Below are 26,943 nucleotides of genomic sequence, written 5' to 3' on the forward strand. Positions count from 1 at the left end.
CGGAAAAAATAAACAACATCCATCCGCACGTGCGAGCGTCCGCACGTGCTTTCCTTCGGCGGGGAGCGCGTTAGCCGCGACTGCGGATTTGCCCCCGGACGTTGTCACGGAACCAATGGGCTCCCCCCACGTGGCGGAGGGAGATGGGGTCCAGTCAAAAACGCGTCCGGGGATCGTCGCGCCGAGAGAGCGCGTGGCACTCGCGCGCGTGTTACGGGTCCGCAGGAGTTTCCACTTTCCAGGAACCAGCGCGGGTGCTGTCCGAGCCGGAGCGGGACGCGGTTCTCTTTTGCTTTGCGGCTAAGTATCTGATTTATTTTATTTTATTTTATTTTATTTTTTGCGGGATCTGGTGCTAATTTCGTCCGGCACGAGGCGCGATATTTTAACCGCCAATATTTAATTATCTTAAATTTCGGCGATTTAATTCACGAGGAAAAAGCGAAACGAAGTCGAAGAAAAGATTAAAAAGAAAAAAAAAAAGGTCGTATTAATTCCTTGAACAATTCGAAAACGGACTCGAATAAAATATCAGTTAAAAAAGTTTCCCAGAAAAAAAAAAATTGGAAATTTTCTTGGGCGAAATTCGACTTTGCTTTCGCTTTATTTTGCCTCGCATTACGTGTGTAGACGACAAATACCTCCGGAAAAAAGGGTGGGGGTTTTTCTCTAATTCGGTTCCCGTCACGTCCTACGACAAGAAATGCTACGACCACGAGACACGTGGCGAGCTCTCGCTTGGCAAGTGGATCCGAGATCTACGTCGCAAACTGCGTGCGCTCGAGGGAAACAAACAAAAAAAAGAGAGCGGGGGCTGCATCGACCTTCACGGAATTTAAAGTGGGCGGTCGAGGTCGTGTGCTCCATGATTGTTTTCTTGACTGTGAAAAAGAGTCGGCGACGCCAACCTCTTTAGCAAAAGTGACATTGGATACCTTAACGGGACAAAAGGAAAAGTTACCAAGAGAGCCAGGAAAAGAGAAGAAGAGTTATTCGCAGGCACGTGGCTGAGTCCAAATCCTAAATAGCGATGAGGATTTGCAACCGAGAGAGAGACAGCTAGCTTTGAATTCCCTTGCTTTAGATGATTTGATGGCAAAATTCCCTCCCCTTTCCCTCTTCCAAGGGCAATTGTACCGTCGTTGACCAACCGAGGACGGGCTGGCAGCCCCCGGTCGACTACCGCCGCCCAACGACGGGGACTGGCTGGCAGTCGTCGGAGAGAGAGCGGAGGGTGATGACCTAGATGTGTCGTCTCTGTTCCTAAACAAGGCAACAGTCATAGCCACCATCCTTTTGCTGCCGAATCGTTCGTTTCGCTTTCAACTAACTCATTCCTCAACAGCACGCATGGAATGTACGCATAATGCGAGTCTACAACCGTGGAAAAACTTCTTGCATGAGCCGAACACAGGTGAGGCGGAGCCCATGTGATCCTATCACTCACGAGTTTTGGCCTCAAAAGCGACGGGCACGCGACGTATGGCCCGCAATAGCATTCACAGTCAGAAAGTCTACTCAGTATTTTCCTTAGTGATTGTTGTGAGCATCTAATCACTAGTAAAGCAGTGAAGCAAGCTCCACAGAGAAAGCAGCGAAAGCAGAACAAAACAAAATTCATCCACTCCGTCGGATCATTAAGATAACCATAATACCTCATCACAAACTCAGGTTGTCACTGCTTGATCATACAGAATTAACTCACTATGAAATCCCGCCGCAATGGGAAGCATGTGTCCTCATCACGTAAAGAAGGAAAAGATCTATGGGCAATGTAAAAGAATCTACGATCCACTATTGTGTGCCATCTACCATGTACAGATACACCTACAATGAAGGGTGGTACCTGATATTCTCATTCGCTTCCACCCTTTGCACCGCCCTCCTCATGCCCCACTCATGGCAGAATTCAAGGGCAAGCCGTAGAGCAGTTCCAAGTCCAAGCACAACGATAACACCTGCAGCACATCTATTCAGCATCATTACACGCCTACACAAGAACCATTATAAGGAGCCAGAGGACCGATTACCAATGATAATGTTAACAGGAAGTGCAGAAACTCCAAGCGTAACAGATATCAACACGTCCAGAAAAAGACCACCAACGAGGATTGAGAAAGCCACCCAGAGTGGACTGAAACAGGCCTGTTTTAGGGAAGAATCCACATATTAAAGACCTAAAATTTATCTTTCCTTGTTAAAATCAGCGTCAAGCAACATGTGCCACCATAGTTCCTTACCCTCCCATGTTGCTCTGGAACACCAGACCCCCCGTAGCTAGGATCAATCCTCCAGATCCAGAAACTTGGCTGCTACATACAAAGATTACATGGAGATGTGTACATGAGATGCTGTAGATATACCGCCAAAAACCGTGAAAGAAAACGATTTTGATGCTTTTATGTTATGCCAAGCTACCGTCATGAATGACTCAGTCACCGGAAAGCAGGGAAAGTGAGGCATAAGCATGTCATGTAACAAAAGACTAGACTTATGGATACAAAAACTCAGTGCTTGGATTTTCTCCTAAATTAGAGCTTAGCTACATATTCTGGACCAGAATCCCAACTTCAAAATTTACATGGTTGGTTTTACATCTCAAGCTATAAATAAGGCCATACTACAGTTAGAGGGCTTATCTCTGCGGAAAAAAAAAAAAACCAATAAAACAATGGTAGTGTGCGCTTAATACATAAATTGGATATACGAAATATCCATGCTTTCTGAGTTTAGATTTTGCAGGAGCTGTAGGTATGTAGAAGTATCCATAAATGAATAAAGTTGTGAAGTCGCGTTAAAGAGGCTGAATTATGCATCAGGATAGTTCACTTATAATTAGAAAGACAGACTAAATGGCGTTTCAATGATGTAAGCTTCGGAAGCAAATAGAGAGTACGTACAGTAGAATGGGACTCTGGAGGTGGCACATTCGCAGCTGCCTGTCTGTATTAAAAGGCCAAAAAGACATGAGCGTATCTTTTAGAAGCAAATGGAAATGAAGCGCCATTTAGAGAACCTACTGGCATATTTCGCATTTGTTTGAACCCCTGGTGTGAAACCAAGCTTCTATGCATGATCTATGCGCTTTCGCAATGCCACCTCGACATTGGCATCCAAGATCTATCAAATCTTCTTCCTTCTCCTCTTGACAGACTCTGCAGAAAATCGATAATAATGAAGGGCATGTGTGACGGGTGAAGTAATGCCAGTCCATCCTTCCACATATAAATATGAAAAAACATACTATTCGGTTAAAGCCACTTACAATTGTGTGTTAGTACGTACACACAAACCGGAATGCAAGCCAAAGAAAAAACCCATATACAGATGTTATGTTGTGTAATCATGCAGTCAAGGATATTTGATATTAGAAAGTCAAATGGGATCCTGCTGTCCTCCTGACTGACTATGGATTTCAGAGGGTTGTTGACCCTGCGATCCTATAAACTTAACCTTCTATTTATCTGTAATAGTCAATCAACATACTTCCCCAACAAACCTAGCAAGCTCACTTGAAAGTCTGTCAACTAGTCAAGCAATGTGAAAACTCAACTCAAAAAGGAGAAGGAGAACCTATATAACAGGAAGGTGAAAGCAATTTTACAAGATTCTGTTACCAAGAAACAAATAACCATTAAAAAATGAGAGAGTCTACAGCATAGCTCAAGTGACAGGCAAACAATCACGAGAGACTCTACTGCATAGCTCAAGTGACATGCAAATAATCATCAACTCGACATTATTTTCAAGAAAACTAAAAATCTTTATTTCAACGACCACAAGGCATACACAAAATTCTTCAACAGTGCCCAGGTGGTTTGGCCAATGTAAGCCAATTCATTTGGGGACCCTGGAAACCCACTCTTTTTCTTATTCGAAGATCATCGTGTCAGGATCACATGTCCAATCAGCTCAGTGTGCTGGCGATGATTGCATTAAAATCCCATTGCAACATGATAGATTTCTCCCGAAACAGGAGAAAGCTATGTTTGTCCTCGTGGTGAAACAGATTGATAAGTATATACGAGTCCAACAGAAAGATATATAGAGACATGTATGGCATTGTTTACTTGTCCAGGAACCGTGTATCGATATACTAGTTAAACAGTATATCATCAGCCCGGTTCTCTTGAGCTGACTAATTTAACTCCGGATAGAGAACATGCAGGGAGATATAAATCTAAGGCCAATGTTGTGATACAGATCTAAATCGCTAGCATACCCAAAGAAAGCAAATGCAGAAGCATGCCATTATATCAAACAAATTCAATCAAACCATCCATCACCTGCAGAAGAAACAGATTTCACTACCAAGTATGCTGACCAGAAGAATGCTTCATGCTCATTTCCAACGCAATCAAGGATATAAAACAAGTCCAGCATACCTGCATTGTTCATGAGAGCTCCCACTCCTCGATAAGTAACCCTTTTTAGGGAAACCCACCGAGGGAAGCTCTTCAACAACACACTCCAGTGCCTTGGAATCCTTCGCGGCAGGCTCTGGAGCCACGTATGAATCGCCACCAGACACCACAATAGTCACTGGCGTCGTCTGATTCATGCCAGTGGACAAACTATCCATTGCGGCCGCACCGCCGCTCTCCCGAACCAAAACCACCACCTCACCTTGTTTCTCGACATCGGTTTCATCCTCAGAGGGCTTATCAGCCAAGCCCACAGCAGCGGTGGATCCATCGCCATGCATATTGCGATGAGGTTGAGGTGCTCAGCAAAGCCCGAAAATGGCAATTCCTACACAGCCTCGGCAGCTCCCAAACTCAGGTTCACCTCACAATGCACCACTCCCAGATTTCGAAGACCTAACTTAATTAACCTCTCGAAATCGCCTACCAGAAACAAGTAATCGACAACCCCATCAACGGCATTCGAACGATCACCAGGCGCACCAGCTCAAAACAAGCCCGAAAACAATCACCCGGATCGGCCACAGAAATCGCGCATCAGGCAAGCGTCGAAGAACCAAAGAAAATCGAAACGAGGACCTCAATCGCTACCGAACACATTGCAAGACAGGAAAAAACAGAACACCGGGAACGCAACCTCGGGCGCAGAGAAAGATCAAACCGGAGAGGCACGAGGGACCGCCAGGCTCCTCCAAAAGAGTTCGCCCATCAATTTCTTCCGACCCAACAACGCGAAACTCATTCTGCTTCTGAAAAAATTTTCCTTTTCGGCTTTAATTATGTCGTTGGCGGTGGCAGTGAGTGACGTGACGCAACGCCACAAATGAGTTGAGCGCTCTCTCTCTTTCTCTCTCTCTCTCTCGCGCTCGCTGGGTCGTGTTTGGTTTCTTGATTTTTGGTCTAAAATGCAGTTTAAGCAGTTACTACAAAACGCCAAAATTGCTGGTACACTGGCAAAGACAGCGCGCGTTCAGGTGGACGATAGAAGGCTTGTCTTAAAACACGATGTGGCGAAGCTAATTGCAATTCGATAAATGTTTGTGAAAAAGTAAATTGATTTTTTTATAGATAAGTTTAGGATGAAATTTGACATTGGATTTTCGAGATAAGAAATTAGCAAACCAAGGAAAAATCCAAGAGACTATTTTCCAGATCCGAACAACATTTTCGTAGACGATAATTAAAAGTGAACTTTGATGGTGGATTGACGGCTCGCCGAACCCGTCTATGGCACCCGCAGCACAACTTCAAGATATTTGATCTCGCAATTTCCTTTTTCGGGTCTAAGCATCCAATACATAAACATGCTTGAGCCCACTTAGGTCACGTTATTTTGTACGTAAAATTCAAAATTTTGAAATCACAAACAAATTTGATATTTTTTATATAATCCGGTGACAGAAATGACATGAATAGGGACATTTAGACTTGACATCTAGCCCCTTTTATGGGTTAGGGCTGGTCATAAGTCAATATGATATGCGCGTGATTAGAGACATATTAAGAGGAGAATTATCGGCGGTAGAGTCTCTCACCACTCGATTCGCTCTAAATATTTAACTTGCGAAATCCTTTTGTGAACATCTTTTATGAGAAAAATACTTGGTATAAGTTACCACCTCACTCGCCATTCTTAACGTGTCTTGTCCTCCCTCTCGTTGACCTAAATTCTAACATTCATTCATGCGTGTGACAAATACATTTTGGTCCGGCAATCGCATCAAATGCACCGAATCAAGATCGTGGAGTTGCACGCACGAATTTGTCATTAGTAAGGTATGTGACAAATAATTCATTTACTAGCAAAAGAATATGGTGGGAGTCAATTAGACATTAAACCCAGACCAAAAAAAAAAAATTCGACATTAGACAAGAAAAAATAGAGTAGGATTGTGAATGGAATAGCTATTCTTCAGTTTGGTTTGCAGAATGGAATAGTTATTTCAAGACCATACCCTTGTTTTACAGTTTATGAATCACTAGTTAAATGTTTTTTCCTAATATAAATACAGTATAATCATGATCTTATCATTAATTAGTAATAATCAATAGTAGACAGATTTTTATAAACAAAAAAACGTCTCATATATATTATAATAGTAGTAGATTATTTCACAATTATACCTTGTTTAGAGGATAATCTGACAATACTATTACAATAAATCAAAATTTGTGGTTTACTTCAAATACGATTAATTATAAAATGCAAGGAATTTATTGTAAATAGAAATTGATGTTTCTTTCCTCGATATAATCGCCAGAGATCGAAATAGATTAGAAGGCCCCACCGATTAACCATCGGCTTGACACCATGGTATGGTACCTTTGGCTTGGGGAGATCTCCAGGCTAAGTCCGAACTTGCCAACATATCAAATTGGATCCACTTTCATTCAAAAAGCTGAAGTTATTGAATTATAAACCAACTGGAATATATTTAACCGCTCAAATCCACAACAATTCTCCAATACGGAACTTCTATACTGCGTCTCAATAAAGAGCAAACAAATGAACGTGTCATCAAGAAATATATTGATATTGGAATAAATATTCATTCCACAGCTAAATCCTACTATGTTAGACGAATTTCGACATTTATTATCTGAAAAAAAAAAAAAAAAAAACCTCAAACCTAGTCATCGGCACGCGTTACTCGGGTACCCGATTTTTCTCCAAAATCATCCGAACTTGGGATATCCATTTCTAATAGAAACAGGCAGATAACACCGCATAAGATCATACGATTTTAAAAGTTTGGTCATGGAATGATTTCATTTGGGGCCCGAAATTTGGACACGTGTGTCAATGAGTCGATCACGCAAGGGATTACGTCAGTCGAAAAAACAATGGAAATACGACTGATCAAAAGAGAATAAAATAATAATAAAAATAATACCTTTTACTCTCGATTTGATATATATATTGAATTATCTTTCTTCGAGGAGGAGGAGGCAAACAGTCAATTATGCAGTGCTTCGTTCTATAAATTTATGTTTGTGTCTGAGAATTTTGTAATGGCATAGCAGCCTAGCAGGTAAGCCATCGTTGAACGAGACAGTTGAAGAAGGTTGGAAGGTTTGAATCACTCCTTTTTCTAACCTCTTTTTTTTTTTTTCTTCTTTTTCTCCCCTCCCACCCTACAACGATGGCGAACCACCGCCGTCTTCATCGTCCTGAACTCTTCTGCCCAACGCCATCCCATTAACTCGGGGCATTCGGCAATGTCAAGGTCCAACTATGTGGACGCCACCGATGTCGTGGTCCAACGATGTGGACGCTACCGTCTTAGCTAAACCTATTGAACGAGACATATAAGTACTAGTATAGTAACCTACGCATCATTCCATCTTAATGGCGTGGCGGTCGAGTCCTACCTTTTAGGTAGAGATGTCATACGGATAGATCGGATTGTTTTAAATCGAGTCGAATATGGTCAAATCCATATTGATCCACTTAACTCGTTTTGATCTATTTTTACATAGTATAAATTTAATGATCCATACCAACCCATACTTCTTAAACATTTCTATATTTAACTAAACCATATAATACTTATTCTAATAATTTGATAAAAAAAAATAATACTGCTAAATTTTTTTTATGAAATACAAATTTAGTAAATGTTTTTTAATTTTTTTTAAAGATATTTTATTTTTATTTTTTTTCCTTTTTTTCCTCCTTCCTCTCCTATCTCCAACTCCTCCTTCATTTGCCTGTTGTAGGGCTTCGGCGACGGCTGGCAGCCCGGCAATCGACCGCGTCCCGCCGACTACAGCTCGGCCAATTCCTTGTATGACCCCGCATGCAACGCGCAACATTTCTTCGACAAGCTCGACGAGATTTACAGCCGGGACGAGTTTCGCATGTACGAGTACAAAGCGAAGCGCTCGTTGTGGCTGTCGGATCCCAATCGGAGATGACCCAGTCGAGGGCGGGTGATGATCTAAGGGCGGGGTGCGGTGTGACCTCCGGAGGCCCGACGGGGCGACGAAGGTGTCCCGAGAATTTCATGCGTCAGGTCAATCCTTTGGAACTGGCGTGGACTGTTGATAGACGATCAAATTTTGACCAGGGCAGCGATCCTCTCTTAGCCAAATGGAATTTGAATATCCTCTTCGTGCCTTAGTTCATCATTCTTTTTCGTCAAAATTTTTTTTGATAAAGACGTCTGTTGTCCATGATTTTTGAAAGAAAAGAAGAAGAGAATGACGTCTGTTGTCCATGAGTCTTTGAACATTTTCTTTTTCCCGTCAATCTAGCACTTGAATTTTCAAAAAGTCCACTTGATTTGGTCTTTTCCGTTAAGAAATTTAACACCGTTAGCGGACTTGATCATAATTTTCGTTTACTTGATGTTGGACATGCAATGACGGCGTCGATGAGGCTTCCTCGTCCCTCTCCCACTCTCATTATTTTGGTCCAAAAGGGAAAAGGAAAGATAAACTCCGTGACGTGGTAAACCAATGTGCCTTGCTAAAAGAAAAGGGCCGGTCGGCCCTCCTCTATGACCGACGAGGGTCTGCTGACGATCCTCGCCGGACTGTCGAGAAAAAAAAAAGGCAAAGGAAAGGAAAAAAAAGAAGAAAAAACAAAAATTAGAAAATAAAAAAATAGAAAACCTTATTATGAGTTATGACTTGCTTAAAATAATAAGGCAATCTGTTTAGGACCTATTTAAAACCTATTGAAGGCCCACTAAATTGTTAAGTGATCAAATTATGACCCATTTAAGTTTGTTAGACAACCCATTTATAACCCACACTCATAAAAATGGATTAATACGTGGGTTCTTGACCTATTTTGACATCTCTACTTTGAGGAAAAAGTTATAAAAATGACCCCGAACTTATTGTGCTTATACTAATTCAATTCTATACCTTTCAATTATGTCAATTGAGTTATAAACCTTTTCGCGTTTTGTTAATTAAGTCTATCTGACCAATTATGATACAAAAAAAAAAAAAAAAAACACTCACGTAACGGTCCAATTAATACCGGTTGTCCTATACGGCACACGTGGACAACCTTTTAAAATTGTTTTGCTTTTTTTTATTCTATTTTTTCTTTTCTTTTCGCCTATGGCCCGATCTCGGGTGATGGCCACCCACCAACAATGTTCGGAGAGGGCTGGGTGAGGTTTGCCATTGCCAAATCTAGGCGAGGTTGCCTCGCCCGCCGCCGGCAAGGGCTACGATGCCCTCGCCTGAGGGTCACCGACCACCGCTTGTGGTTGATGAGGGTCGGCCGGCAACCTTTGCCGTTCTCGATTAAAAAAAAAAAAGCAGAAAAGAAAATAAAAATGAAAAAAACCAAAGAATAAAAAATATTTTATTTATGTTAGCGCCGGCCATATTATATAGGACAATTTAGCTAAAATTGGCCAGATGGATCAATTGGTCAAACTTAAAAAGATTTAGTACTCAATTGGCATAACTAAAAAATTTAGGACCGAATTGACTGAAGTGCAATAAGTGTAGGATTTTTTTTTCTAATTTTCCCACCTTTTAGCCGTAGCTTCTACTTTCAACTTCTGATCTTGCGACATTCAGTATCCGGTTGGGCATAAAAGGGTCGACAGAGAACTGAAATCGACCGTAAAAGCTGGCAAGGAGCTACTCAATCTATCTTGGTTTTGTATTGGATTTGGACCACGATGGACGATGAATGGTGCTTGTCTTTAGGTGAACGAATTACGCACGGAGCTTGGGAATAGCCACTTGGGCCATCGTGGGCTTCGGTCTTAAACACAGCACGAGATTAGCCCGGTCCAAAGGAGCAGTATGAAGGCTTGGCCACACACAGCGGTTTGCGGCCTACCCCGGCCGGCCCAATTCGGCCTGATACTCAGTTAATTGTTTTCACATATCAAGTTTTCAATCCCCGCCGCTATTGTAGCCAATTATACAAAAGCTTAAACCATTAGATAAAAACGTCGATAGTATATTTCGTGTTATAGTCATTGCCTAACATTGCCCGTGGCCGGCCAAAGGAACTCCGTGTTTGGATTTGCGCATCTTGTAACCGTTAAAGCATGTTTCATCGGGTTCTCGCACAAGATTCATCATGGCATTTTTATACATGGAGGCTTTGAATAGGACGCACTAAAGGTAACTACGCAAGTGTTCGAGTTTTTTCTATGGGAAATTAGCTTTGGCTGTGACGTCGGATTACGGTGTTCGCCTCCTAGACGGGATGATCCGGGTAACTCTCACTTCCGGCCTTCTATCCGTCGCCCCAATATAAGATATTTATGATGAAATTGTAGATTTTTTTTTAAATCACCAATAAGAAACAAATGCAAAAAAATCAAGCAAAACGGTCCTAGGAGTTCATTTAGTCAAAACGATTCCAGGACAATGAACAGATCAAGTTCTATATCCCTTCCTCAAAAAGTTGAAATGCAAAGCAAAGAACTTGAAGCTCACAAAAGCATCCCTAGAAGCTAAAACCCTTCCTCAAGCAAAACCCTTCTCTTTATTCACCCCAAGGCTCATGTGAAAAAAAAACAAAAGGATCCTTGCATTGCCATTCAAGCAAAACTCCCTTTATTCCAATACACAGAGCTCACTCCTCATTCCCCCTTAAAATCCCAGCTCATTCTCATCTTCCCCAAACCCCAATCCAGGACACCCTCTTCTCTCTTTGCTTCCCCAAAACCAGATGCCTCTAGACGAGGGGAAGCCGAAGAAGCTCGACCACGAGGTCCGGGACATGGTCTCGGCGATCGTGGGCCGGATCCCCGACCTCCACAGGCCCGGCGGCTCGAGCCTGACATCCGAGGAGGACGACGACCTCGGCGTGAGGATCGTCACGCTGGCCGGGCACAACATCGGCGCCACCCTGAAGAGCGAGATGGACGAGAAATCGGGCGGCCCCGATGAGGAGCTCGACTCGATGAGCACGTACGTGAACAGCAACTTCCAGGCCGTGAACAACTCGATCATGATGGGCGGGAGCTACACGACCAACGACCCCGGCGTGCATTTGGATGTGTCCGACTTTGTGGATCACTTCGAGAGGGACCATGGCAAGCCAGGGAAGCATGGCAAGAAGGAGAAGATGAAGAAGAAGAAGAAGAAGGAAGATGAAGAAGAAGAAGAAGGACAAGGAAAGCGGGAAGAGTGACCAGCAGACTGAGCATTCTGCTTGAGCACACTCAACAGTTTGTTTGTTTCTCTGCTGAATTGCTTGTTGATGCTGTTTTCTGCGCCGAATAAGCTTTCGTGTAACCGTGAGGGTGCTTTGTTTTGAAGTTACCATGTTTTACACCAATGGAGTGTAGAGTCATTTCCATGTCCCCGGCTCAATTGCCGCGCTCTTCTTCTCTGCATATATCTATTTCGCGGACTCAATTGCTGCACTCATCTCTGCATCTTAAAGTGGTTCGTCCCGAGGAAAAATTCCTTGAATGTTGGGTGGAAGAGAGTCCTTGCCTGATGCAAAACTCAGGATCGCATCTCCCCTTGGACTTTCGCCGGTGGCAGTCATAGCTTAGTCATGGACTGAGCAATGTAAATGCCATGTACATTGTAGAGACACATAATGCTGATCTTAAGCAATCAAAAACCAGAACACAGTCTTTTCTTGTAGCTGAAGGTGCTGATCTTGCATCATTTTCCATTCTAGGAAAGGCCTTCATTTCGTTTATCTGGAAATGGGCTCAGTCTACTATGCTTTCGCCTTACCGATTGGGAATTCTTAAGGCCGAAAAGAAAACGACTGCCCTTCCGCTTGGCGGAAAAGTACTGCACGGACCCTGTTGATCCTGATGTGCCTTGGGGGTTTGATCGTGACATGTTAAGGCTAATGCTATCAATATAGTCCCTTGACAAAACTTCTCAAGATGTCGCTTTTTAAACAGATGAAGAGCTGCAACAGTAGTCAGATAGCCGAATTGACTTAGAAAAAGGAAAAAGAATATTGGGCAAACAGAATCAACGCTAAAGAAGCTGCAGAATCTGGCAGATTATCGCTGTAAAATTAGACCAATGAGCCCAAGAAAGAAAAAGGCAAAAGAAAGCGATTGAATTGGCGCACTAACACGTCATTAATGAATAACTTTTACGCTCTCTATGATACAACAGTGAACAGAATTGCACTCTTCCAGTGATTCACTCAATCATGTGTGCAGGATTCTGCTGAACACTGCGTACCAAATGAGGCGCTCTTTTATCTATTTCGGAAAACAAAGCGACGGACTGTGCTTTGCACAAAGCAACCATATGAACCCTCTACACAAGTAGGAATGGAGGGGTCGGAATCGAGGGGGCAGAGAAAGGGGGCTACAGACTCTGGTACCATAAACAGAAGCAACAGACTAGGTACTCTGTGACTCGTGCGACACCGTGACGACCTGTAACTTCGGATCCTGCTCCTTGATCTCTTCGGCTTCCTGAGCTACTTTCACGACACAATCCTGCATCTCTTTGTTCTTGCCCCACAGAAGAATGTACAAGCCGATGATTACAATGACCGACCCAAGCAAGCTGCTTAACAACAGCAGAAGCAGAAGAAAAAGTTTAGCAACATGCAGATTCTAAACACATCACAGGCAATTTTGGGTATTTGTCAATTTTCACCTCCCAATATAGAGCTGCTCGTGCAGAATGGGGATATCAAACATCGCCGCCATTATTTGGACGAGGGGGCTGAATGATGCAGTGAAGACAGGACCCCGTTTCTTGACGCACCACGACATCCCGACAAAGCACAAACCCGAACCTACCATACCCTAGAGACAGCAATACAACACAATTATATAGTCAAAGAATACTTTTTTTCTTCATCAGTCAAAATAGAACTTACTCATCCAAAATTATGTTCTCCAGACCATGATCACTTAATATGGCAGCAGGTCCAACTTGATAGTTTAGATTCTCAGATTGCTTTTTTAAATGTTATAGCATCTCTCTCCCTCAGTAGTGTGAATTTTGAGGATTGAACATGGAACATTTGCCAGGTTGGCTTAAAGACGGATCCTGTTGAGGGCCACCTGAACAGAACTACCGAAAGAAGTTGAATGCAGATAGAGGATTGGCCTCACGAATGGAGAGCTCTTGCACCTATAAATTCCAGCTATTTACTGCTGAATATACATATTACACTGTAAAGCATGAACTTGAACTATCCTCTCTCCATTTCATGCATCTAGTCGTCAACGGCATCCGATTCCTAGAGTCCCATGGAGATTGAACGTAATGCAACAGCATAAATTTCTTGTGGTTCGGTTTTATCTCCAAATGAGGTCATACTTACAGCGAAGATAACGGCGAATACTTCAGTTCTTCCTTTCAAGACAAAAATAGAGAGGCTCCTGGACGTGGAGAAGCTCAAAGTGGCCGACTGAATGGCGCCGAAGAAGGACATAATGGCTGTGCTTGAGTACTGGCAAGGATACCTCTTGCCTATCTTGGACTGGAGAAGAAACCACAGAGACCAGAGCAATGTTCCAAGAAACAAGCAAATCAAGCCGATTGTCCAATTCTGCGTCCTCTTAGCTGAACTGAGCTTGGTGGCATGATCATGCATTGAAATAACGGCTTGTGAATGTGAAGAGTTGAACAAAGGCCTTCCTCGATAAAGAGTCAACATCAAAGCCCCACCAATGCACACCAATGTACCGCCAATTTTGGCTCTTCCGCTGCTGCTCTTCATGTCCACCATCTCTATCCTGCGGTACCAACATGAAAGACCGATCACTTGTTTTCCTGGATCACATACTCAAAAGTTCTAAGCTTCTAGCAGTCGGTCTAATATACCTAAAAGGTAAGGCCATGATGAATGTGAGAACAGGAACGATGTTAATGAAGGCACACGAGAAAGTCGCTGACGTGTATTGAATACCAAGGAGGAAAAAGAATTGTGTGAGCGATGCCCTGCAAGAGAAATGAAATTTTGATTCAGTAATTTCTGTAGCAAATGCGACATCTTTCTTCAGATGGGAGCATATATTTGAAAAAGGAATACCAGAGTTGAGGCGACTAACCCTACAATGGCGCTGAAAAAGAGAGAACATAAGATCCTAATCGTCAGCTTTGGTCTGGTACTCCTACAGATGAGAACGCTGTCAGTTTACCATACCGGACATAGAACTGGTCTGAAAAGCACAGACACAGAAGACAAACAATGAAAAAGAAGACTTCTAGTAACCGATTTCGTGGATATTGCACAACTCATGGTACTCTACGAGACATTTCAAGATCAAACTGTGGCAGAGTGACAGCTAAATCAGCCTAGGCACCGAGTCACATTGAAGCTAGACAACTAAGCCATACATAAGCCATATGAGCACACACAGCATGCTCATCTCACTCTCCATAGAGCTCTCTAGAACAAGATTCCGACTTAGAAAAGTGTACCTTTCCAAGAAGTAACCAATTGGAGACAGGAAAATGGCTGAAATCGCTAGCCGATATGTTACCAGGACCAAATGATCAATACCCTCCTCAAGCACTTTCTTAAGCAGAATATTCACGACTGCAAAGGCGAAATCGATGGCCAGCATCACGAAGAAAGGCTTCCACTCATCGCAGCTGCTCCCTATGGCCATTCAAACTCAACACTCTAGGAGGCACTGGCAGGCCTCCTTCCTCTCTATCTTCTCTCTCTCTCTCTCTCTCTCGAACACGACGGTGCAGAAGAGATTACTCTTATTGCCAGTCATTACCCCCAGAACGCAGACTTTTGTAGCTCCCAGGGGGACTCTCTCTCCCCCGGAATAAGTGGGGACAAAGCACGATTAAATTCTTCAGATCACATCAGTGCTTTAAGCAAGCAACTTTGACATTAGTTTAATGGCTTATTCTCTCTTCTTTTCTTGCTTCCTTTTGACTGATCCTTCCCAACAAGGAGAGATTGTTTGAGAATCGCTTACAAACTCGCAACACAAACAGTGCAGCCATTGACATCGCAGTGCTCTCATCCCTCGAGAAATCACCAAAAAGCAGATTTCAAGCACGAGCCTCCAATGTCAGATCATCTTCTTTTAGGATGCAAAATGGACTGTTAGAGAACTTTTGCTATATTTAACCAACAAGCATCTTTGAGTGGGATTGTACTATAAATGGATCCTCTCCCCTCGTCTATACTTAGCATCTAATTCCCTCATTCATTAGAGCTGACTGATCAGCATTTCATTTCCCAACGTGGAGTATGAAGAGCACTTATGCCGGATCTTGGGGAAAAAAAGCTGGCCAAATCGATGAACAGAAATCGCCGTAATCAAATCTGACGAAGATGCTCCTTTTCTTCCTTTGGCAATCTCCAAATTCACATTATTACTGATGCATGTCCCAGAAGATAAAATATAGTTTCATTACTCTCTGTTGGCTCCTTACTGTCTGTGTCAGCCCCGGCTTTCTTTCATATTGTTACATTTTCAGTCCCGTATTTTATTGAAGACGACTATATCATAGATCACATGAAACTAATCATTTGAATTTTGACCTGTAACTTTCTCGTTCTCCGCATAATTATGGAAACTTTACCCTGCGAAGTGATGGTAACCGGTACCACACCACAAGATGAAGATGATACCAGATTTTGCACTGATCATCTGCTGTAGCCGGTTCACGAAATGTTAATACGGTATCTCATGGATTTTGTCGGGTTTGAGAAGAGAAACACCGTGCAGACTTAATTCACGGAAGACGCAACAAAAGCTAGCAAATCAAAGAGCGAAAACCGCCTGTTGTCTGGATATTCAACATAAGTTTCCCTGGTTCTTGCTGCACGAATGGCTCGGTTATAAAAGAATGTCTAACACGAAATTTTCCTCGAATAAGCAGACCCCAAACAGTTTCAATGAACTGAGCATGCTTTTACGCTAATTCCAAAAGTAGTATGCTAACTGTCTCTGTCTTGAGCTTTTCCGGGAAGTGTTGTTCCTCATCACATCTGGTTGCATTGTGCTTCAAGTACACAAAAATTCTATCACTCAAGTACAAGACATGGGCCAAATGGGGACTCCGTGGGAAGACCAGGACCACTCTTTCATGATCAAGCTTCGAGCATCTATGCACATACATCCCATCTTGCTTGCAAATGGCATAAACCCTTGAAGGGAATCATGTCCTCGGGCACCCTCACTGTTTTCCCACATGTAGCTTGAAAAATATTCAAGTGGGTCGGTTCGCGCCCGTCACTGCATCTGAACTGTTGTATCCAGCGAACCAATCGACCTTCTCTAGATGTTAACAAATTAAAGACTAAGCCCCTTTTAAGATATCATCTTGAACACGGCGATTTTCTCGAGTGTAACTCGACTACTGTTCAAGATCCCCGACCGCAACTCCACTCGGCACAATGCATAGGCTCTTAAGTCTCCCGCTCTCAGCACGGCAAGAGGGCGACAAGCCGAATTGAATATATCCGAGTAGTCATCCAATAGTAAGACAGCAGATGAATACACAGCTGAGGCCATGTGGGGAAGTTTTCATCAGCCACGATAACGAAGGGAATACGGACTTTGCTTTGGACCCTATTCGACTGAAAGCACTACTGTGCGTGCATGGATTGCAGCAAGCCCCGTGTTGTTGTCTTTGCCACTTTGCCAGTTGCGGTATAATTCTTGCCCTAGGTTTGCCCTGATACAGTTTGGCTTAGATGCTCAAGCATATGATCCTTGTGACGTGACGGCTGATGATGACAACTCAACAGGAGAAATCGTGGGCGGCTTCTGCAAAATTTTTCCCATTGTCGTGGAACACTTGGTTGTTTATTATCATCGCGCGTGCCACATATGATAAAATGTCATATTTGTAGGCTTTGCTTGTCTAGGATAACTATTTTCATGGTTTTTTTTTTCCTTTTTCGGTTCCATGGTTTAAGAATTGTTTATCTTTTAGTTTCGGATGGAAAATATCTTTTATTGACTTAGCTATAAATTTATTTTATTTTTTTTTGAGAAATTTTAGTGGAGGTGTATTTATTTTCTCTTTAGGCCAAAATAACATAGCATAAAGCTGAAAACATGGAATGGGCCGGGTCCTTCGATACCAGTGTTGGATGGTCTTAGGCCTCTCTCATTCCAAAAACTAGCTTCAAGGTTGAGCTTTTTCTTGCACTTATGAATCGATCACAAGTTCCTTCCACAACTGATTTGGGATAACCTAACATGAACTATCGTTTTTTTTTTTTTTGGTCAAAACGGGAACTATGTTAAAAACTATGTTAAATTTGCAGAAAAATGAGGAGAGGCGAGAGCATACCACTCACGTGGATAACCCATCTAAAATAAGCGCTCTATTATTATTATTATTATTATTATTATTATTATTATTATTATTTTGAACAGTAAATAAAAGTGCGATTTGATGTTTAAATATTATAATAGTCACCGTTAGAAGAGTTCAAGAAAAACCTTGTTCGGTTTGAAAATGAAAGTGAAATTGATAAATTTCATCCGGTTTCCATTCGGCATATCCTCGAGTCAAATCAAAGCAATATATTAAAGATCCGTTTCTATACTTTTTGCGAGCGAATTTCTAGCTTATTCCGTTTCATGGAGATTTCGCCCCGATAATATGGTGTTTGTATCAGGGGAAAATATCACGTTGAGCTTCTCAATTACGTTGAAGCTCGATGTTAACGATTCGGACACCGCTAATTAGGGGTGTCAGAAAATTCGAACCGAACCTTAACCTGAATTGAAATAATAATATAACCCAAAGACGAAAAGAACCTAAATTTTTTATTCTGTTCGGTTCGGTTCGGTTCGGTTCGCCGGTCCAGGACAATTTGGGCTTTTTTTGACAGCCCTGAGTGCTATGTGATCCACAGTTGGCTATTTTTAGAGCCCAATTAACTTTCGGGCCAAGCCTAGGATGGGCTCTTCTCGGGTCAGTCCAGACCCGCCCACTGATCGACTCTGATAAACCCTCAAAAACCCCACAAGATTAATCCCAGAGGAGAGAGAGAGAGAGTAGAGAAATTTCTTGACCAGCCGCTCATCTCCGATCTTCGGCGTCAACACCGATCGATTGCGTTATCAGAGAAGAAGGGCACGGTACGCAGTGTGAGTTTCAGCTGAATCCTCATCATCGTCTCGTTCATTCTGCGCAAATCCCCGTTATTTCCATTGGCAAAGAGAGGATTTTGAGAACTAGAAAGAAGCTCGCTTTCGATTCCTGGTTGCGACTCGCGTTTTCGTTTGATGCTGTGTTCTAAAACCACTGCCAAACTCGTATGTTTCACGCACGCGAATGGGAACCAAGAGCTTTTTGCAAAGCGTTTTCGGCTTCGGGCGTAGCTTAGGAATTAGGATGGGCACTTGTGTGTTTTCAGTTGTCGCCTGCCGTTTTCATGCGACCCACATGCGATAACAGCTGATGTGAATTGTAATACACTAAATTAGGTTAAAGGTTGGAGCGCCCGCTTGCAATGGCGATTGAGAACCAGGTCAACAGGAAGGTCAAGAAGAGGAAGCATGGTAAGGAGGATTCGGAGGCTCTGGCTTCGAAGAAGGCGAAGCCGGTGAGCTCGAAGTCCATGCCCCAGGGCGTAGATAAGTCAAGGCTACAAAAGCAACGCAAACAGTTGAATTATAGGAAATCGGATGCTGGGAATGAGAAGAAGCAGCCGCCCTTGACGAAGAAAGAACGTCGCTTGCACGCCAAGGTGAGCAATTTGAATTCATATACCTCACTTATATTGGAAGTATAAGATGGCGTAGGTATGCAATTGAGGACTTGTTTTTGTTAGCTTTTTTAAATCTTGGGTTACTAAAATTGATGGGGACTACTGTTTGTGCAGGAACTGGCAGAGGCTAGGAAGCAGAAAAGAAAAAGATATTACACTCTTGAACAGGTATTAGAATAGTATGCTCTCTCTCTCTCTCTCTCTCTCTCTTAGAGTATGTTTATGATTTGTTGGCGGAGGTGCGTTTTACATAAGTAACAAGGAGACTAAATGGTGAGGTCTTATTATTGACATAATTCATACTAATGGCCAATTTTGGATATAAATTTGGTGCCTGAATTTTATTTTATTTTCTTCTTGGATTGTGTCATTCCTAGGAGTCCTAAACACAAAAAGGAACTCTTTTCTTCAGAAGCTTTTGTTTAACTTAAGCTTCTCATATTCTGATTCGCTTAATTCCATATTGACTAGATGCACAGTGACAATGTTATTTTTCATTTTGGCGGCTCCCTTAAAGTTCTTGTTGTGTTTTACTTTGTAATGAATGGAGATTTCACTCTGGTTTATGGGAATTGAGTCTTCTCAAGCATGAGAGTGCTGAATGAAACTTCTGGGTGTTATTTTTTTCTCTAATCTGAATGAAGTTGGCATTAGCTGAATCATGTGATATTCTCAGGAGCTTGCACATCTTTGGGAAAAGATGAGACAGCACGACATTGCCAAGGAGGACAGGTCACGGTATGTAGATTTTTAATTGTGGATTGCATAGTTGTTGTATGTTTCTCACTGTACTGACTTCTTAGCATGTCGTCGCCAGGTTGGTTACTGAAGCTCTGCAAAAGATGAAGGGTAAAATCTCTGAAATTGCTGGCTCCCATGTTTCATCTCGCGTTTTGCAGGTATAATTTTTGTTTGCTATTCTCCTCTGGCACTCAAGTTATATGTCCTACAATGTCATCTCCTGATTTCTATACCCTACCTAGACTTGCATCAAGTACTGTTCTCAAGCAGAAAGGGACAAAGTATTCGGGGAGCTTCAGCCACATCTTCTCAACCTTGCATGCAATACTTATGCAGTTCATCTGGTCAAGAAATTGTTAGATAGCGGTATGCCTTAGACTGGAACTTAATGGAGTTTCTAAGAGGAACATTTGGTCGTCTATTATTTTTCAAGCTTTTTGAGCTTGTGATCAGTTTGCATGATACGAATATTCTACTCTTTCCACTCTGTTGCAGCCTCAAAAACGCAGCTGGCTGCTTTTATCTCCTCACTCCATGGGCATGTTGCGTCTCATCTGCGTCACATGGTTGGGTCTGTTGGTATGAATCTATTGCTCAGCCATTTCTCTATCTTGTTTAGATTTATTTTCAGCACCTATATGTCTGATAACCAGAGGTCCATAAGTGCATTGGGCTTGCTTGTGCTATACTAGTTCAGAGTTCAAAGAGTGTTGATTAACAGAAAACCTTGATTTTGTCTCCGAATGAGAAATGTCACAGGTCACTGTAGATTTTATATGGGTCAGGCTTAGCTGATTCCACAGTATTTAAGTGGTGATATATATCTGCTTGAAGTGGCGTAGCTACATGATACTTTAGGATACTTTGTTGTCATTGCTTGCTGTATCAGCCCAAGCCCTTTGAATAATATCAAGGAGATATAACCATTTTTCCATGTTTGACACAGGTTCATTTATCTTTGAGGGGTAATCATCTGAGCAAACTTTTTTTGCAGTAATTGAGCATGTGTACCAGTTGGCAAATGCAACTCAAAAACAAGCACTCCTGATGGAATTATACTCAACAGAGCTACAGCTGTTTAAGGACCTTGTGTCTATGAAAGAAAGCAGGTGAATGGTTTACACTTTTCCTATAATCAGATCCTTCAAATGAGAAATCAGTAATAACCATGTTAATTCTTATTTGTTATGTTAAACCACAACAAGAAGACTGTTGATCTGTGTCATCTGTCTCATGTGTTCATGTCAACTCTAGCCATTTTTTCACATTTTGAGTCTAAAATTTTGGTTTCAAATAATTACAATCATCCCCTTTACTGCTTTGACTTGTATAAGTTGGTGAAATGACTCTTGATCCGTCTTTTTCCCTTTCAATGACATTGAGGAAATAGCAACTCTCGGAACATTTGCACAATTCATATTTTCAAGTTCTTACATGTTCTTTTTCCTGTTGATTGGTGTTTATAGAGATTTGGTTGTCAACAATAACAAACAGTTAACAAGTGTTTCCCTTTAATATTCTTAGATGAAGTGAAGCTTCTGTGCCATCTTTTTTATTTTTTAGAGAATCTGGTGCAATGGCATTCGCATATGAAGAATACAGGACAAATTTGGTAAATAAGAATATTTGTCACATTTGGAAAGGTTCCTGCGAGTTCTCATAGCATCATTGTTTTAGGAAGTCTGGCATGTATATCATGAGTTATCACCTCTCTCTCTCTAAGGGCTTCATTTGCAAAGTTTTGTTAGTCTTTAACTGAGTTAAATGTCCTGGGAGGCCTTGTTCAAGTATAATCTTGGTTGCATGTTTATCAGGTTAGTGGATGTCATTTCAAAGCTTGGCCTGCAGAAATCCTCGGTTTTAAGACACATGAGTTCAGTTATTCAACCAATTCTCGAGAAAGGGATTGTTGATCACTCAATTATCCACAGAATGTTGGTGGAGTACTTTAGCATAGCTGACAAGGTAAATTTGGGCGAGTCTTGATAAGCAGCATATTCTATAGAGGAGATCTTTCCTAATTTATTTCGTGTGGCTGCGGCTTCCGATTAATTTATCTCTCTTTGAAGTCTTCTGCCAGAGATGTACTCCAACAGTTATCGGGTCCTCTTCTTGTCCGAATGATCCATACAAGAGATGGATCCCAAATTGGAATGTTGTGCATCAAACATGGGAGTGCTAAGGTTTGTTCCTCTAGTTAGAACAGCTTTCCATTTGTCCATAGATTAGGATTATGTCTTCTTGGCTTTTGCTTGTTCATTGACATTGAAATTCGAATAGAAGTGGTTGTAGAGTTGTTCTTGATACCCTATCCGCATGTAGGAAAGAAAGAAAATCATCAAGGGAATGAAAGGTCATATTGGCAAGATAGCTCATGATCAATATGGAAGTTTGGTAAGGCTGAACTTTAGTTTTCTTGCTCATCAATCGCTTTATTTTATGAATATGAATAATTTATAGGGTATCCACTTGCCTGTGATTTTAGATAGACTGATATAATGCTTTGAAATTCATCGTTTGTTTTCTTCTTAGGTACTTGTTTGCATTGTTTCAGTTGTGGATGATACTAAGCTTGTAACAAAGGTCGGTATGATTCTGTATGGTGGTTGAGGGGCGCTTGTCTCTTCGTTTTAATATGGCATTGACTTCTAGTTGATTTCATGTTCTCTGATTACAGATTATCATGCGTGAGCTTCAAACGATTCTTAAGGAGCTGGTTCTAGATAAGGTTCGACCATATTTTGTTTTGACTGTATCATGCTGGTAATTATTGTGGTATTGAAAAAGGAGCTGAGGTGTCAAATGTCAATAACACTTATCTGAAGAGTCCTGCATTTACATTTTCTTCTTACAGATAGATGCTCGGTCATCTAGTATACTGTAATTGTGATTAAACTAAATCCATGTCTTGTTCTTCATAAGGTTTTTACTCAATGTGAGCGTATCCTATCAATGATTTGGTGGTTGAACATTTTTTTAAGTTGCCTTTCAGCGATATGTTCAATGATTTTTTGTTGATGCTTACATTGAATTGGCATGCTTCATTTTGCAGAATGGAAGGCGTCCGCTGTTACAGCTACTTCATACAAATTGTTCACGCTATCTCAGTCCCAGTGATTTCGCCTCTTTAAATTCATCAATTCCTTCTCTTTGCAGCAAGGTAAATTTTCCATTGCAGCGGAAAGTTCAAAGTGAGACCACTATTTTTTTAAAAGGTTTTAGCAAATCTTCTGTGTTTTTTGTTTTGCTTTTAGGATGCATCAGAAGCTGATTCCATAGCAGAACTAGGAGATGTAAATGAACTTGTTGAGGGGAAAGCTGACATGGAAATGGCAGTGGCGGAGGAGCAAGACGAAGATGGAATTCCTGATGTGGTTGATCACTTGATTAATGGTGGCAAAAAAGATCCGTTGATAAGAAGACGAGAATTGTTGGTGAATAGTGGGCTTGCAGAGGTTTTTCCTTTTCCTGCATCAATAAATGATATTTCACTACTCTTTTTCCATTTTCTTTTATTGTAGTAAGTTCATCAGTGCTTTTCCATTCTTCATTGTATATTGAGAGGTCCATCGTTTCAATAAACGATAATATGATTTTAGCCCAGAGATGACTTGGACTGTGGGCCAGTCTCCCTGCACCAAATGGAACCAAAAAAAAAAAAGAACTAGTCCATAGATAGTATGATGGGGATGCACTGTTGAAATGAAATGTTTTGGAAAAATTTTGGAAGCCTTTCCAAAATGGGGTGGGAAGTAGTTTTTTTTTTTTTTCGGTGTGGCTATAGCACGCTTGTGGCAAATTACTGGGCTATTTCAACCAGGGACTTCCCTGTTGTTGAAAGACCAAAAGGTATTTGTAATAGAAACTAAAAACCGCGTATATTAACGTGGCTAAGTGCTTGCTAGTTTTTCTGAGGAGTTGCCTGAGGGCACAAACTTATGCATGTAACTATTTTGAATTTACATGTATGCCTGGCAACAAAATCTTTGGGTGATTATAATGTCCTAGTAGCGAAAAAAAAAATGTGCAATCCCCAAAAATGATCACTAGAGTTGCCATGTTACTTTTTTCAAGGTTTCGACCACTACTTTTATGTCAGTCTGTAATGTTTGTACTTGAGACTCTTTAGATATAATGATTGGCTGTTCTTTATGAATAATAATCTTCTGTGTACTGTGTAACCTTGCAGAGTCTCGTTGATGTGTGCATTGAAAATGTGGGAGAGTTAATCGCTTCAAATTTCGGGAAAGAAGTCATCTATGAGGTAGTTTTTACCATCGGATAGTTTGAAATTATCTAGTTTGTGTGACCTTCACTGGAAAAAAATCTGCTATTTGACTTCTGTTCTCTCTTCTTTATATCATAAAATGGTTACATCCTCCTACTTGAGTAAATTATCCGTTGTTACAGCTAAAGATAATTTCTTAGTGAATGACGTGTCATATATTCTGGACCAAGTCACTCTCTTGCATCACATTCCTTTCTCATATGCATGCAGGTCGCCACTGGGGGAGCCGATGGCATCCTCCATCCAACTCTGGAGGACAAATTAAAGTCATTACATGAATCAATAGCAGCTCTCGTGGCCCAGCCCAAATCTGCAGACACCAAAGAAGAGCATGTCCTCCAAAATTTCCATTCCAGTCGAACAATCAGAAAGCTGGTCATGGACTGCCCTCCTTTTGCTGTCACACTGTGGGAAAAGGCGCTCAAGGGGAGATGCAGAACATGGGCTCAAGGCCACAGGTTTTCGTGCGATTATAAAATGCAGCAAGTCTTAAGCTCCGTTTGTTTTGCGGAAAATAAATGATTTGGAAAACATTTTTTTAAAAAAAATCGCTTATATTGCTTAAAATAATCAGCCAATGGAAAATATTTTCATTTTTGACAACAATTTATGTCTACATATTTTTGTGAACGATGAAAATATTATTCGTACATTCATTTTTTTATATAAGTGATCGTTTCTTAGAAAATATTTTCCAAATAATTCATTTTCTGCAAAACAAACGGAACTTAGTAACTTCTCAACCTGAACTGGGATAGTGATTACTTCCATATATGCTGTTTGTTCTGACTGCAGCTCTAAAGTGATTACCGCATTCTTGGAGTCGTCAGACTCAATGGTTTGTGAATTGGCGAAAGAAGAGCTGCAGCCCTTGATTGATGAAGCAATCATCAAGCAGCCCAAAGTGAAAACTGTCAAACAATGAAGATCAAAGTCCGAAGATCAAGAAATTAGGGGCGGTCTGAAGCCCGCATCACTCTAAGCTGATGCACATCAACAATTAAGTCGCGAGAATGGGGATAAATACTCTGAAGCCTGCATCTTCAGATGCTATGCTCATCGGCGTTGAACATTAGGATACCTTGATGATTGCTGCTCTGGTGATGCACTGTTAACCGAAAAGGAGTCCTAGCTCGACTCGATGGTTCTCGGGACAGAGAACAAGTTGTCGAAGGCAGAGGTAAAATTTTGTGTCAAGGGTCTGCTGATCTCAGAGTCAGATGGTTGCTATACCATCTAGATTTTGCTAAGTCTTAAGAGTAATATGAGGACTTGATAGAGTTATACAACGTGAATTAAAAGTTCTGAGGAGTTTCTCTTCCTTTACATTCACTTTAATGTTTTTTCCCTTGAGGACACTGCTTGGTAGAGTGAGACTTTTTTTCTCCATGACAGTTCATATGAGGAAGAAATCAAAAGGGTAAATCTCATGCGTTTCTTTTAAAAGGAAAGTATTTTAAGTAGAGACAAATTGAGAAAAATAGTTATATACTTGTCATGGATCAGCATGAGAATTTTGTAAATTTTTCTGTTCTTGATTGGCCATGAGTTTTCTAGCACCGTGAATGATTTTTTGCTCGAAACGACAGCACTCAGATTCGTCGACTTTGGCTACCGCCACTGTTTTGTCTCATAAAGTGGCAACAGTGGCGGACACCACCCCCGCCACCACTCACCCTTTGCCTAATCTTTCATTTTGTTTGTTGGAAAAATTATGATGAAAGTCTTAAATTTATTGAATTTGTGCCAATTCAACATAAATATTTTAATTTCCTTACCAAAAAAAAAACATAAATATTTTAATTTGGTCAATTTAATGTCAAACTTTTTGTTTTTCTTTGATTTTTTTCCCCCTAATCCTTAGCTGATGAGGTCACAAGCTAATTATTGCTGGCCAAGGGTGAGAGCTGGCGACCTTCGCCTGATTGAGGCAACGGCGTCATGGCCCTTGCCGGCCAATGCCTCTGGCCTCGCCTTCATGGCCCTTGCCAGCCAATGCCTCTGGCCCCGATCTAGGCGAGGGCCCGACACCCTCATCTGTGGTTGGCGAGAATTGGCCCATAGATCCTGAAGCATTTGAGATCGTGTAAGAGAAGAACAAAGGACATAGCAACACGAACCCTTCCTTGGAAGGCCCATAATGTCAAGGAGTTTTCCTTTCCAGATAACTGCCGTCACCCCGGGAAATGAATATAAATGATTGTTAGGGGCCCTTGTTCCATCTTCACATTCACTGACGTAAAGAAAAGAAAAAGGAAATGAAAAAATTAAAAAAATTGCCCACGTTAGTGTCGTATCATACAAAATGGCGATCTTGACTAGGTTACAATTGAAATGTTTATAACTGAATTAGTAAATTGTCAAAAAGTTAATGATTAAATGTCACAATTAAATATTTAAAATTGAATTGACAAATTATCAAGAGATTTAGGACTAAATTGATCAAATTGAAATATCTAGGACTGAATTGGCACAAGTACTCTTTTTTGGTAATTTGCCCATGTTCATCTCCTTTTCTCTTTAATCATAGTAACTTCCGATTCACAACTAATGTAAGGTATTTGGTGCAATATATATTTGCTTTTTTCTAAAAATGAATGGCAGAGTTAAATTATGAGATATGCATTCATTTGGTGCCAAGTTTTCCTTCCATCAGGTAGTTCACTACAGAAAAACAATTTTTTTGTTTTGTTTCCAAAATAGTGGCAGTCCAAAAAAAAAATGCTGTTTTTTATAAATAACATTCTTTTTCACTTTTAGAAACAGAAATTTTGGTAGGTGATTATCGTGAAAAGGAAAATGAGTAGTTATGATGTCACATTAAGAGTGGAAGAAATGAAAAGTTATAAGACACA

At 41.3% G+C, this 26,943-nt stretch overlaps 4 protein-coding genes across 6 annotated transcripts; 2 read left to right on the forward strand and 2 right to left on the reverse strand.

The window, feature by feature from the left end:
• The first annotated feature begins 187 nt into the window (after window positions 1–187).
• On the forward strand, window positions 188–25,441 carry LOC115747946 (pumilio homolog 24). 2 transcript variants are annotated; one of them, XM_030684274.2, is made up of 19 exons: window positions 188–193; window positions 18,348–18,436; window positions 18,783–19,038; window positions 19,174–19,227; window positions 19,736–19,797; window positions 19,877–19,958; window positions 20,043–20,166; window positions 20,296–20,379; window positions 20,795–20,909; window positions 21,615–21,765; window positions 21,870–21,983; window positions 22,123–22,194; window positions 22,333–22,383; window positions 22,478–22,528; window positions 22,853–22,960; window positions 23,055–23,255; window positions 23,990–24,064; window positions 24,299–24,546; window positions 24,884–25,441. In XM_030684274.2, the coding sequence occupies exons 3-19, from the start codon at window positions 18,802–18,804 to the stop codon at window positions 25,011–25,013; spliced, it is 1,959 nt and encodes a 652-aa protein (XP_030540134.1). In that variant the 5' UTR covers window positions 188–193; window positions 18,348–18,436; window positions 18,783–18,801; the 3' UTR covers window positions 25,014–25,441. The 2 variants fall into 2 exon arrangements, with proteins under 2 accessions (XP_030540134.1, XP_030540132.1); XM_030684272.2 differs by having other exon boundaries at window positions 18,348–18,427.
• LOC115747948 lies at window positions 1,639–5,313 on the reverse strand. 2 transcript variants are annotated; one of them, XM_030684280.2, is made up of 7 exons: window positions 5,050–5,313; window positions 4,386–4,847; window positions 3,021–3,155; window positions 2,901–2,943; window positions 2,241–2,312; window positions 2,031–2,145; window positions 1,639–1,958 (listed from the first exon to the last, which is right to left on the reverse strand). In XM_030684280.2, exons 2-7 carry the CDS (start codon window positions 4,703–4,705, stop codon window positions 1,828–1,830), a joined length of 816 nt encoding a protein of 271 aa, XP_030540140.1. In that variant the 5' UTR covers window positions 4,706–4,847; window positions 5,050–5,313; the 3' UTR covers window positions 1,639–1,827. The 2 variants fall into 2 exon arrangements, with proteins under 2 accessions (XP_030540140.1, XP_048132599.1); XM_048276642.1 differs by having other exon boundaries at window positions 2,241–2,309; window positions 5,050–5,312.
• LOC115747949 lies at window positions 11,021–11,715 on the forward strand. The gene has a single exon (XM_030684283.2). The coding sequence runs from the start codon at window positions 11,083–11,085 to the stop codon at window positions 11,545–11,547; it is 465 nt and encodes a 154-aa protein (XP_030540143.1). The 5' UTR covers window positions 11,021–11,082; the 3' UTR covers window positions 11,548–11,715.
• On the reverse strand, window positions 11,894–15,273 carry LOC115747947 (WAT1-related protein At3g30340-like). Its single transcript, XM_030684277.2, has 6 exons — window positions 14,781–15,273; window positions 14,408–14,470; window positions 14,181–14,297; window positions 13,678–14,092; window positions 13,002–13,153; window positions 11,894–12,908 (listed from the first exon to the last, which is right to left on the reverse strand). The coding sequence occupies exons 1-6, from the start codon at window positions 14,969–14,971 to the stop codon at window positions 12,740–12,742; spliced, it is 1,107 nt and encodes a 368-aa protein (XP_030540137.1). The 5' UTR covers window positions 14,972–15,273; the 3' UTR covers window positions 11,894–12,739.
• Window positions 25,442–26,943: the final 1,502 nt, after the last annotated feature.

This window comes from Rhodamnia argentea, chromosome 3 (genome assembly GCF_020921035.1).
Source record: "Rhodamnia argentea isolate NSW1041297 chromosome 3, ASM2092103v1, whole genome shotgun sequence".
Classification (NCBI taxonomy): Eukaryota; Viridiplantae; Streptophyta; class Magnoliopsida; order Myrtales; family Myrtaceae; genus Rhodamnia; species Rhodamnia argentea.

Coding starts and splice junctions, on each gene's coding strand:
- LOC115747947 (XM_030684277.2), bottom strand. CDS start 14,971: ATGGCCATAGGGAGCAGCTGCGATGAGTGGAAGCCTTTCTTCGTGATG. Junction 13,154..13,677: donor TATTCGCCGTTATCTTCGCT/GTAAGTATGACC, acceptor TGCTGTCTCTAG/GGTATGGTAGGTTCGGGTTT. Junction 12,909..13,001: donor GAGCAGCTCTATATTGGGAG/GTGAAAATTGAC, acceptor GTTGTTAAGCAG/CTTGCTTGGGTCGGTCATTG.
- LOC115747946 (XM_030684274.2), top strand. CDS start 18,802: ATGGCGATTGAGAACCAGGTCAACAGGAAGGTCAAGAAGAGGAAGCAT. Junction 22,195..22,332: donor ATGATCAATATGGAAGTTTG/GTAAGGCTGAAC, acceptor TTTTCTTCTTAG/GTACTTGTTTGCATTGTTTC. Junction 22,529..22,852: donor AGGAGCTGGTTCTAGATAAG/GTTCGACCATAT, acceptor TTCATTTTGCAG/AATGGAAGGCGTCCGCTGTT.
- LOC115747948 (XM_030684280.2), bottom strand. CDS start 4,705: ATGCATGGCGATGGATCCACCGCTGCTGTGGGCTTGGCTGATAAGCCC. Junction 2,944..3,020: donor AACAAATGCGAAATATGCCA/GTAGGTTCTCTA, acceptor CTTTTAATACAG/ACAGGCAGCTGCGAATGTGC. Junction 1,959..2,030: donor TCCTGTTAACATTATCATTG/GTAATCGGTCCT, acceptor GATGTGCTGCAG/GTGTTATCGTTGTGCTTGGA.
- LOC115747949 (XM_030684283.2), top strand. CDS start 11,083: ATGCCTCTAGACGAGGGGAAGCCGAAGAAGCTCGACCACGAGGTCCGG.